Source organism: Acartia tonsa, chromosome 4, assembly GCF_053477335.1.
Source record: "Acartia tonsa isolate MP-2025a chromosome 4, ASM5347733v1, whole genome shotgun sequence".
Lineage (NCBI taxonomy): Eukaryota > Metazoa > Arthropoda > Copepoda > Calanoida > Acartiidae > Acartia > Acartia tonsa.
This window is the reverse complement of record NC_137263.1, coordinates 36,544,397-36,556,408: the sequence shown is the minus strand read 5'-3', so window position 1 is coordinate 36,556,408 and position 12,012 is coordinate 36,544,397. Positions and strand designations below refer to the sequence as shown.

At 32.8% G+C, this 12,012-nt stretch overlaps 1 protein-coding gene across 1 annotated transcript in view; it reads right to left on the bottom strand.

Annotated features, from left to right (window-relative positions):
• Positions 1 to 2,463, bottom strand: part of LOC145317004 (patched domain-containing protein 3-like) — a 58,617-nt gene extending 56,154 nt beyond the window's left edge. Inside the window, exon 1 of the mRNA XM_080157863.1 lies at positions 640 to 2,463. Within this exon, the coding sequence (XP_080013989.1) occupies positions 640 to 1,978 (1,339 nt within the window). The 5' untranslated portion in view covers positions 1,979 to 2,463. The remainder of the gene's footprint in view (positions 1 to 639) is intronic.
• Positions 2,464 to 12,012: the final 9,549 nt, after the last annotated feature.

Sequence of the window (12,012 nt, the reverse complement as noted above, 5' to 3'; positions counted from 1 at the left end):
TTCTAAAGCATATATAGGTATCAAATAGAGATACTTTATTTTAAAATTTTTATGTCTGCTATTTTTAGGGATCTAAGGGATAAGATAATGATTGATTAAATGCTGTAAACCCAACTTTGTGTACTAATATAATTCATAGCTCAGTGTCCCCACCTTTTTTCAACATTAAACAAAAACATTATTGTTACAAAATGTTTTATATTCTGCATATTATTGCAATAGTAATAAATGTTTAATAAAAAACGAATTAGCCATTCTTAAAACAACTTTAGTAAAGATTTTATAGTGAACTTGTTAATTAGGCGTGAAGCTACTTAAACCAGAAGTTTAAACCGTTTAAAGTAATCATGTAGGTAAAAATTACTTTCTTTTTTTGGTAAGCAATTTTTTCACTCTTTCGTTTGAATAAGCCTTTGAAATAAAAAAGAGAGTAGTGTAATGGCAAAAAATAAACTAAATTCTTCTAATTGAAAATCTATTTTAATAGTTAGAAACTATCTTAATAAATATCTATCATTGTATTTAAATATAAAAATGGGCTAATTTTAGTACTTTTCGAGGGATAGGTAAAATAGATAAAATAGTTAAACAAAACTATCACCCCCCCCCCCTCTCTCCCACAGAAAAAAAATTACTAACCTGCAGTAGATTTGGGCATGACGACACAGCAAGTAATAGCATGTCTGTTCTGCTTCTCGGCGTAACCGGCAATCGCCATGCACCCGCCGAAAAACGTAATGTGCCAGAAGTAGGTAAACACGACACATGCCCCGGTATACACACAGAAAATCTGCACACAGGGGAATGGCGTGATCACGCCGATCCAAAAGCTAAGCATGTCCGTGATCGAGGTGATTGTAATAGAGACTGCGGCGTCGCTGTAGCACGTGGCCATCCGCTCGGCGACAGAATCGTGGACTGAGGTACGACGCCACGAGGCCAACATGACAAAGGTGTCATCAATGCCGATACCCAACATGAGGAAGGGTGCGGCCAGGTTGATGCCGATAAAGTCCATGCCCAGATACATGACCAGGCCGAAGGCGGAGATTGAGCCGAGGATGGCGGAGATGACGCCGAGAAGTCCGAGCAACGGCTTAGACTTGACCCAGTCCGTCATCATACACGTGACTATACAGAAGAGAACCATGATGCCGATATTCAGAGAGAAGTAGGGGATCACAGAGTTTGTATTGTCCTCCAATTCCATTTCCAGAGTAAGGGAGGTGAACCGGTAGATGTTGATGTTAGGCAACTCCTGGGCGGCCATGGAGGCCAGGAAGGAAGCCTCCCAGGCGGAGCCTCGCTCCACCATCCATTCCTCCGACGTGTCAAGAAAGTAGTAAAGGCTAACCGCCTCAACAGACTCAATTGTCTTCGCCTCGGTTAGGTTAAACCCTCCCAAGAACATGGGGAATGCGTAGGCACGGAATGAGTCCTGGTCGAACCAAATTGGGTAGGTCAGATTGATCTCCTGCCTCTCAATGCGGCCAATGTAAGCTCCAAGGTCCAGGACTTCGTTGTTCCAGCAGTAGCCATCCAGGTTGATGGCACACAGGTCCTTGTAGGTCAGGTTCTTCTGTTCCTCCCATTCAATTGTAAGGTTTGTCACAATCATATTCAGAAAATTAATCTCCCTCCAAACCTTGGTCCGTAGTAGAGAACCGCCATCAGCCGCTGTGATGATCAGCCGGCCAAACCGTCCGCCCTTGGAGGTTCTTGTCGGGTCAAACTGTGAGTAGTTAGTGGGGAAATGCTTATCAAGAATGGCTCGCTCTAGCTTGGCCTCTCCGTCCACAGGACTGAACAAGTACTCGGGATCCGCCTCGAATTTGACCCTCTGGAACCCAGAGGCGCACAAAGCGGTCAACAGGACGGGTATAATTACAAAGTAGCCGGGGTTATTGCCAATAGCCCGACCTAAACTACTGAATGCCCTTTTCAACACGTTATCAACTATGCCTAAAGAACAACCCATTTTGTTTGTGTTTTTTTTTCAATAAAAAATTTTAAAATATAACTATAACTTATTTGTTTAATTCATAATAACTTTTAACCGATTCTACAGAATCTTTTTGACTGTAGTGTAACAAAATTATCACTTGGTCAATTCAGATATTGATAAAACTAGGTTAATTAAACCCACTCATCTTGAATGTGTATCTGTACTCATATCTTTGGCATGCTTCTCAAACTTTCATCTACAATCATTTTCATTCTCAACTTTCACAAAGCTTTCCTTTAGTTTCAAAAGGAGTGAGAGAGAAGGTTGGTGAGGAAGAGTGATTAGAATTTTCAGAGCCAAGGCATTTTTAAAAACTTTGTAACATATAATATAAATTATATTTCCAATAGTTCACCAAATGAGATAAATATATAAATAAATAACTAAATGTATTTAAAGAAGCATGCACAGATTTTCAGAGTTTCACTTCTTCGTGATCTGACCTACTCATCTAAACTGACGTCACGTCACGCCCCCCTCGCCCCCCCCCCATTCCACCCACCGTACCACTAAATCTTATATTACCCATCGCGCCGCTACTCCCCCACTTTTCTCCTAATGCCTTCAAAAATCGACATCTTTCAAATTCCCCCTGGTCTTGGAGAATCCCCCTCCCCCACTCCATTCCCTTTCTTTTCTGTCAATCTCTCTCTCTGTGTGTAGTTACCCCTTCCCTCCTATTTCTCTCTCTCACTCAGGTGTGTAAATAATAAAGGTAGCAGCTTTAGAGGGTTCTAATCTTAAAATCATTACCTAAGTACAATTAGAATTCTAAAATTATAAAAATATGATTTGTAAGGCATAATCTTATTCCATAGGAAAGATTTTCTTGTTTGACAATAAACACTGAACTAAGTTTTAGTTTTTTAGGAAGCTTCACTTTACCTAAAAAAGTGGCGAAACAGCATGAGATTTATTTTTTAGAAATTTGAAAAATTGCCATTTTAAATATAAGCTCTAATATAGGTTAAAAAATCTTAATTAACAATTTAAATTATTTAAATTCATTTTATTGAAAGAAAAGTTGAATTTTATTTTTTTGTTATGTTTCATCAGATTGATAGTTTGTTAATAAAATCTAGAATTAATAATCAAATGGAAGAGAAAAAAAGTTAGGTAAAAATCCAGGATATTGTCCTTGAAATATTCTTTTTGACTTGAAAACTCAAATTTTTGTACAATTTTCATGAAACACCAAAAAAAGGAGCCAGACAATTTCTTTTTTTAGATCCTTATTAAATTATTAAATAAGATAACTAATAACTAAGTATTTTTTTGTGAGTAATAACAACAGTTTTTTTTACATATTTGAACTATCTGTAACCTGTTTATAAAGATATAGAGTAATTATTTTTTGATGTTCTGTAGATAATAAGAATATGAATTAGTACAAAATTTGATGACCTTAATCAATTGTGAAAATAAAGGTAAAGTTGTAATGATAGATTTTCATACAACCCTCTCTTAGAAAATCTTTTTTTTAATCTCCTCTACGAAATAGTTAATCATAAATGATAAATACTCCATCAAAACAGCGTACAAAGTTGAAAGTATTAAAATTCTGCTATAAAGATTTTAAACTTCTTACTATTTTTAATGCAACAATCAATGATAAATAATTTCCTTTTTGTTGCTGGAATGTAATTAAGTTGATTTTTCCAAATTGGATAAGATTTTACTTCATCTTAATGGTCAAACATCTGTATTTCATCCTTTCCTATTCAGTAGTGTGGCTTTTTGGTCTGTTGATTGAGATCTTGCTAACTATTGAACAGTTTGAGTTTTCAATTTCAGGGAAGCTTTACATAGGTTCCAAGAGTTTTAAACTTTTTTTATCATCAAATTTAAGTCTTTTTCAATCTCCTTTATTACCTTGCAAATATTGATCTCGAGATGCTAGGGGCGCAGTTACTACCAGTTTCTGACTCTCTAACCTTATATGTCTTAAATACAAGTGTGTATGTGTGTGTGTGTATAGGTGTCATCCCGGCGCCCTCTCCACTCTCCCTTTCACATACTCTCTCTGTATCTCTCTCTCTTTTCAATATTAAAGGACGCCTGCAAGAAATAACTCGCTTTAACTGCTGAAAGACTGCCACAAGAAGATCCAATACCCCAAATTTAAAGCCTTCAGCTTCAATAACAAAAAAGTTCTAGGCATTTCAAAATAGCATTTTATGTACAATGGAATTGTTGAAAGATTTCCAATGCTCATAAAAGAAAAAAACAATATTAAATTACGTCGCCTAGACACAAAATTATAACCTTATCTTTGTCAGAAACTTAGATTGCATGTAACTAATTATATTTTTACAATAAAAACACCACATTTCATAGTCAAAATCTATAAAAAAAATTCGATTTAAATTGCATTTTTAAACGAAAATCATAGCGGAAACAAAGGGGTAAACTAATACAAGCTTAGCTGTGATTGGTTGTTAAGCTGATTCAGCCTTCTGATTGGCTACAGTACATTCGGTACAACGCAAGTAAAACTTAATTTTTTTTAATGATTTTGACTATAAAAATGGGTATTTTTATTGTAAAAATATAATTAGTTACTGGAAACCTAAATTTTTGACAAAAATAAGCTTATAATTTTGTTTCTAGGCCACGTAGTTTAATTTCAAAGTTTTCAACATGAGCATTGCAATTCTTTCAAAATTTCCATTGTACATAAAATGTCATTTTAAAATGCCTAGAACTTTTTTGTTATAGAAGCTAAAGGCTTCAAATTTAGGGTATTTGGTCTACTTGTGGCAGTCTTTCAGCAGTTAAAGCGTGGTATTTCTTGCAGGCTTCCTTTAACCATCTGAATTGAATGGTTTTCCACGGTGAAGACGGAGTTCCAAGATGCCTGTGTGTGTGTGTGTGAGTTTGTATGTGTAGAATCAAGAATTTTGGGAGGGGTATGTGTTTGTATATTGTCTCTCTATCTATCTCTTTTTCTCTCTCTCCTTTTCTCTTTCGTATTTACACAATCCCTGGAATGAAAATATCGCAGGTGGTGGTTCATGAATTGTTTAAATAACTTGAAAGGGGGGAGGAGTCACCCCTCTCCCCCACACACGTATAATATAATCTTGAAGTTCTAAGAAAGGAGGAGAGAATTAAAGAAGGGCTTATTTGTAAATATATATTTATATGTATATTAGACATATTATTTAGACGTGTAGACGTCACTGGTGGATAAATTTAAGTCCAACTTTTAGAATGACTTTATAAAATAATTTACTTTTTCCAAAAATTTGACAACAAACATAAAAAAATACCTTTGGTACATCACATATTTGACACTTTTCTGATGATTTATCTAAACTTTGATACCTAATACCTATGCTTTTAATCAAAAATAATTTTAACAAAACCATTTTTTTCAATTGAGATATAATGTTTTACTTTAAGATGTTCTTTTTTTGCTCCACCGAAATATAAGGTCTAGTATTAGTTAAATATAAATAATATATCTACTAAATATATAATACACCATAGGCATATTCTACGTTCGGTCTTCAAATTGGTGCTCACACATTTTAGCAAATTTTGTAAGAAGATGACGAAGCCCAATCAGTTCCACTTTTGCACCACTTCTGATTCCTGTGACGGCATAAAATGAGGGAGATGAGAAGAGAAGTGAGAGAGAAATCCCCTAAAAAAGAGATGGAGAATATGACGTCAAAAGTGGTACAGATTGGGCTTCGTCAAGAACATGGTTGGCTACGAGTATAGTATTAATTTTTTTAATTTTTAAAATTCGGAAATCTAGCAAGAAGGATAGGATAATGGACAATAAATCCATGTTCAGCCACAATTACCATCAAGGGTTATAAAAATCACCAAAGCTAAGAAGCCCCAAAGATTTAAGCCAACAAATAAGGGGAAACTATATAATTTCCAAGACCAATGTTTCATTCCTCAATTTAAAAAAAAAAAAATTTTAAACTTACTTAATCTATTGCAATCTTATTGAAGAATCAAAAAAATTTTATTACTTAGGTTAAGTCTAAAGTCTGAAAGTTGCAATAATGAAAATGAAAAAAAACCTATGATAATGTGTAACTTTTGACAGCAATATGATAAGTAGATTCCTAAAAAAGTTTTGATAGTGAAAAACATTTACTTTTTTTAACAATAATTAAAGTTTTACTGTTAAATTCTAATTTTTGCTGTTTATTTTTTAAGTCACGGGGGAAACACTTGCATGGAGGGTCCGTTACTCATAATCAGGGGGGAAAGGACCGGAATGCATTTGGTGGGGAATGGAGAGCCCCAACAATTTGGTAAGGGGTGAGGGTTAGATCTCAGAGATTACATTGCGCCAATGGTGGCTAGAAAAGAGGCAGGCTGAAAGGGGTACTTTTGAATATTCAACAATTTTTGGAAAAATCTTTTAATTTTATTTTCATTCTTTTCTATAAAATATTTTTAAAATAGAATCGAACTACTTAAACTTTAAATATTTAAAAATATTTTAAAAATAAATTCTATTGTATTTTTGAACTAATCTACTCTACTTACCATTTAATCCTGCATAGTTTAAATTCCCCTCTGACCCCTAAACCATGCCCTTTTACCCTTTCCCTTTATTTCTCCTCTCCCCTCCCCAAAAAAAGAAGTGGTTGACCGGAGGAGCGGCGAGGACCTTTGAGCCGGGTCACCTTGTCCTTGTTACTTAACTGTCATCAAATTGACTTCTAGGTGTTTTCTTAAAACTGCTTGAAGTTAAATTAACACAACAACAATAATTGTAAGTTTTTTTTATTATCGTCCATAACTAATTTGCCCTGTTAAAACTTGAACAAAATTTTGACCTACAATTTTCGATGTCTTTACTCTTTAAAAATTTAATTAATATTATTAGTCTTTGCATAAAAATGTCAAATAATTGTGTTGTTTTAAAGGTGGTGAAAAGTAATTTGAAACTGCTGAAAGAAAATTTTAAATTGGCTATAAAATCAAATATTTTTTTGCATTTTTAATAGAAATTCTTTTCTAAATGGGTTGACAACAAATGCCTATTTTTAGGTTAAAACATTCGTTTTCACATTATAGTTTATCATAATGTATATAACTTTAATGTAAATTATATAATTACTTCAATATATAAAAAAAACAAGGATGACTATATTCATAATAAATGCTCATAACAAATAGAAAAAGTTCCTTGATTTCAGGAACACGTTTCCAATTTTGAATATATGTTTTCATTTTAAAATACAAATTAACACTTTAATGTCGACATTATATTGCTTTTAATAAAAGTTACCTTGGATGACTTAATATACGTTGATGTTATGACAAAATTAAAACATAACTTTTATAAAACTATATCATTTACATAATTTTATTAAAATAATGATAATAATCTTATGTTAATATAATAGCAGCAGAAACTTTGACAGGGGTGTCATTTTCTGTTTGGCGGAGCTTTTAGAGGTAAGGGGCGGGGCCACTAGTAACATAGAAAGTAGAACTATCTAGCATTCAGGGAGGAGGGGACATTGGACTAATGAATTACACTGGTACCCAAAGTTTTATAACCACAGTATATTCTTCGTTGGCTTCAAAACTTATTTACTTTTATTGAATGTAATTAGTTAGTTCTAAACTAGAAGTGTTCTAACTTTTTAACTAACAGAAGGTATATTTATGTTAAAAATTATTGGAGATGTATATTAATTTAGTCTTAATTGTCTAACCCCTTCAGATCCCTGGTAGCATTTGAAATCTTGATATTTATACATGACATATACATACATAGTTAATTCCATATCAGATTTTGGATTTTCCAAAGTTTGTTTGTTTAATCTGGGATTTGGGCATAGGCAATGGAAGAAGAAATAATCTTGGCCCAATTTTTACACTGCTGAAGTATCCTATTGTTGCTTTAAGGTAAAGTGTCAGGATTCATTTAACAGATCTATAGTATAGATGTATATACAGATAACTACCTCCCTCCCCATTTTCCAATGACCCTTTTCGTCTACCAGCAAATTGTTTTCTGCTACTTGGCTGTGTTAATATTCCCGACACCTTTGGTTGATTTTCGACGACCCATTTGAGAGTCGGCATGAGGTCATTAGAATATGGAATTACAGTTATTTAATCTCTTCCCACTCTAGTGTTTTACTTTAATATTCATTTAATGGATGTTATGACAGGAGAAAAATTGTCGCCAATTTAGCTTAGAACTCATTTATTGGTCAATTCGTTCATCCAGTAGGAGGGGAGAGGACAGGGTAAAGGGAGTAAGTGAGGAATCTTTATTTTAGACTGCTATGTGTTTCACTTTATTAGAGAACATGAAAATCTGCAGTAAGATCCAAGTAATAATATATCCATTATTTATTTATCTTTTATTAGCATATCCTTGTATTAAAGAATATAAAACAAGAAGTTGAACAATAACTCTTGATAATAAAGATTTCATAATGATTAGCCAATTAAAAATATAAGACAATAATAAAAATTTGAAATAAAATGAAATATTACTATATATTATTAATTTTACTATTTGATAGACTAATATCCGCGGATACATAAATATGAATAAAAATTTTGTCATTTGTACAATGGTTTGTCGCTAATATGTCAACCATAAGCCCTTTTTATTCTTGTCATATAGTCGATAGAATGCAACAGGATAATCATATAATCATCTAATGGAATTGTCTTGATTAGTTTTTTTTTGTTTCGTCTATTAATGAAAAAGTAGAGCTAGATAAATTGTAAGAAAAAGGTAATGTAGAATATATTTACAAATGAAAAACTGTTAAGGAATGATTTATATGTGTCAGAGATCATAAGGTATAAAACAATGGTCGATACATTAATATACATGCCAAATAATGATAAACACCCCTTCTGCAGATTAAAATTATCAGTAGAATAGTTTGGATAGTAAGAATTTTACCCGAAAAGAATAGACACATAAACATCAAGAGACCTATAAATGAATAAGAAAAATTAAATTTAAAATCTTAATAAAAATTTATGTGGGTTATTGTTCTTATTTTTAACTGTGCAGTATGATTCCACAGGAGTCAGAGTATATTTTTGATATCCATTTCAAAAATGCTTCAAAACAGTTTATCTGTACACTTACCATATGTATAAGGTGCTTACTGTCAATTTATTCCATGAAAACTGACTTAAGTTTGTATATTTCAAGGATATTTTAGGGGGGCTAATAAATTTTATTGGTATGCAAAGTTTTATAAATGTGATCTTTCATCAATTGGATCAAAAACTTTGGGTACTTTGATTGAATATTGATTGGGTTGGGTACCTTTTATCAAAAATTTAATATAAAGAAGATTTTTTTGTTTATCATAAATGGGATGTACATCAAGCCCATTGTCTTAACCCTCTAAGATCCCTCTTTAATCAATCTATTGTTTGGTAATCTGAAAGGAGCATGTTAATGGTTAGTTATGGTTATAGTTAGTTAATATGGAAATTAACCAATTAAAACCGGTTTAATATTCATCTAAATCTACATATTCTAAAGATGGTGTTCTATCAACCCCGCGCAGAAATTAAAATTAATAGATCCATTAGTCTGATAATGCACGAATTTTTGATTAGCAAAAGGTAAATTATTTTAAAAACGTCTTAATTTTCCACATTTTATTAAACCAACCTATATAATATTATTTGTAAAACTCGATAAAAACAAAAATGTTCTAAATATGTACTGTACAAAATAGGACCATGACTTTTCCTGTCATCATAAATCTACAAACTAGCAAATTAAAATATATAATTACCAAAAGAAAAAGTCTATTATAAAAGTAGTATGATGCATTCCATTGTGGTTTGAATGTTGGGGTTAACTGCCTCCCCCCCCCCTAAGCACATAAAGGTTAGGGGCGAAGTCAATAGTAGTATATAAGATAACTAGTTGCTTTAACCCGATACTTTAGGATAGGGCGGTGGAGGTCAAGATTATAGCCTAAACACACACTTTGACATTTACAAAGCTTCTCTGTAAATAAACACATTGAAAAACTTCATCAGACAAAAACTCATACTATGTACTTATATATAATGGGATTAATTTGGGATAAAGAAAGGTTTAAATAAGAAAACATGTCTTTTTGCAGATGTCATTGCGCAAATTGTGAGAAGAAGGAATAAGGAAAAACTAGAAATTACCAGCATTAAATGGTGTCACCATGTCATTATTCCTAGGAAAATCTGTGGTTTATAGGATAAAAATTATAAAAAAATTAAAGTGCATGTATGAATATCTTATAATTTTTATGCTCATGCTATGCTCAGAGGTTGGTGCCTTCCTCCAATCTTAGCCTTTTCCATGCAAAAAAAGTTTTTTTGTAGGGTTATATGTGTTGACATACCCTCAGAAAAAAATATATCAAATTTACCTTACTTACCAATTTTATGAATTATCACCTCCCCCCCCAAAAAAACAACAAAATATCAAACTTACCTTGCATTAATACAAATTTTTTTAAAAGTGACTCCATTCCAACCGTTCACAAGGTCCTACTGGACACATACAATAGAGTATGATGTAAAACTTCTTTTTACTAATTTAAAATTCCCTTAATCCCCCCCCCCCCCCCCCTCTGATTATCCAATTACTCCTCCCCACATAGCAGACTCATCTCACCTCAACCTTTAATCTAATGAGGATGTAAAAAGTTTTCTTGGGTTGAAAAATCACACACTATTTATTTTAGCAAAAATAACTTATCAACACGGATGTTTTTCATCATGTGCGTGCTGAAATGGGATGTGAAGCTCAACATAACCATAAAATTTAAATTGAAAGGCCAACCTTCCCTTTTTTTCACCCCAATCCTTCTGCAAAAAAAACTGTGAACGCTACTGTTCAGGACTTCTCATTTTATTACAACATTGCAAAAAATATTTCTTTGTGTTTTTATCTCAAGTTACAATGTCCAGGTTATTCTAGATGGTTTCTTTAATATTTTACAAATACATTCTTAGCACATTTTTTGGCCATGGTCAGGGGCGTCCAAGCTTTTTTTTTGGGGTGGGGGGGTAAAATTTTTTTAGGGGGGGGGGTTTAAATGGCTCGCGAAGTAAGCCGTAAATTTTTTTACCCCCCCCCCCCCCTCGGGGGTAAAATTTTCTTGGGGGGGAGGGGTAATTGGGTAATTGCCCCCCTGAAATCTTTTGGCAGTGGTAAATTTCTTTTACCTTCCCCCCAATTTTTTTTTTTTTTTGGGGGGGGGGTGTAATCCCCACTATACTCCCCCCTTTGGACATCTTTGGCCATGGTCCAAATACATGTGTAAAAGACCTTTTTTTACATCCATCTTTGCGCAAATTTAACTATAAAAATATTTATAATTGTTAATATCTATGGAGGGAGTGGAACATTGGACTATAAATTACACTGAACCAAAATATCTAAATATTTCCACGATATCTGCTTCGCTGTCTCAAATACTTTTATTTAATTTGGATTGTTTGGTTCCATCCATTAGTGTTCAAACTTTTAAACAAATTATTGTAATCTACTGAAAGGGTGATTCTATTATCTATCATTGAGGATGTACAACAATTTATATCTTAAGAATATTTTTTTCAGAATATACTTTAAGAAAAAAAATATAACTTTTCTTGGGGATTTAGGGATATGTCACTGGTAGATAAATTGTTTTCTCCCATAATCAAAAATTATAATAATAATCCTTCATAGTTTGTTAATATCTTTTAAGTTTTCAGAATCAGCTTACGCGCCTAATTCAAAGTTGTATGCTTGACAAGAAAAAGTGAAATTGTACCCTACTTTCTATTTTTAGGGTATTTACGCATTTAGGTATTTGACATGTGTCGGTTGATGCGTAGCAATAGCAACTCTGTAAAAAAACATATCAGTGAATAAACTCTTTCATCAATGATTATAATCTACAGAAGGGGTAATCTTGTTCATCATAAGTTGGGATGTAAATTGAGATCCCTGAATATACAAATGTTTCAAAATACAAAAAATAATTTAGAATCTCATTTTT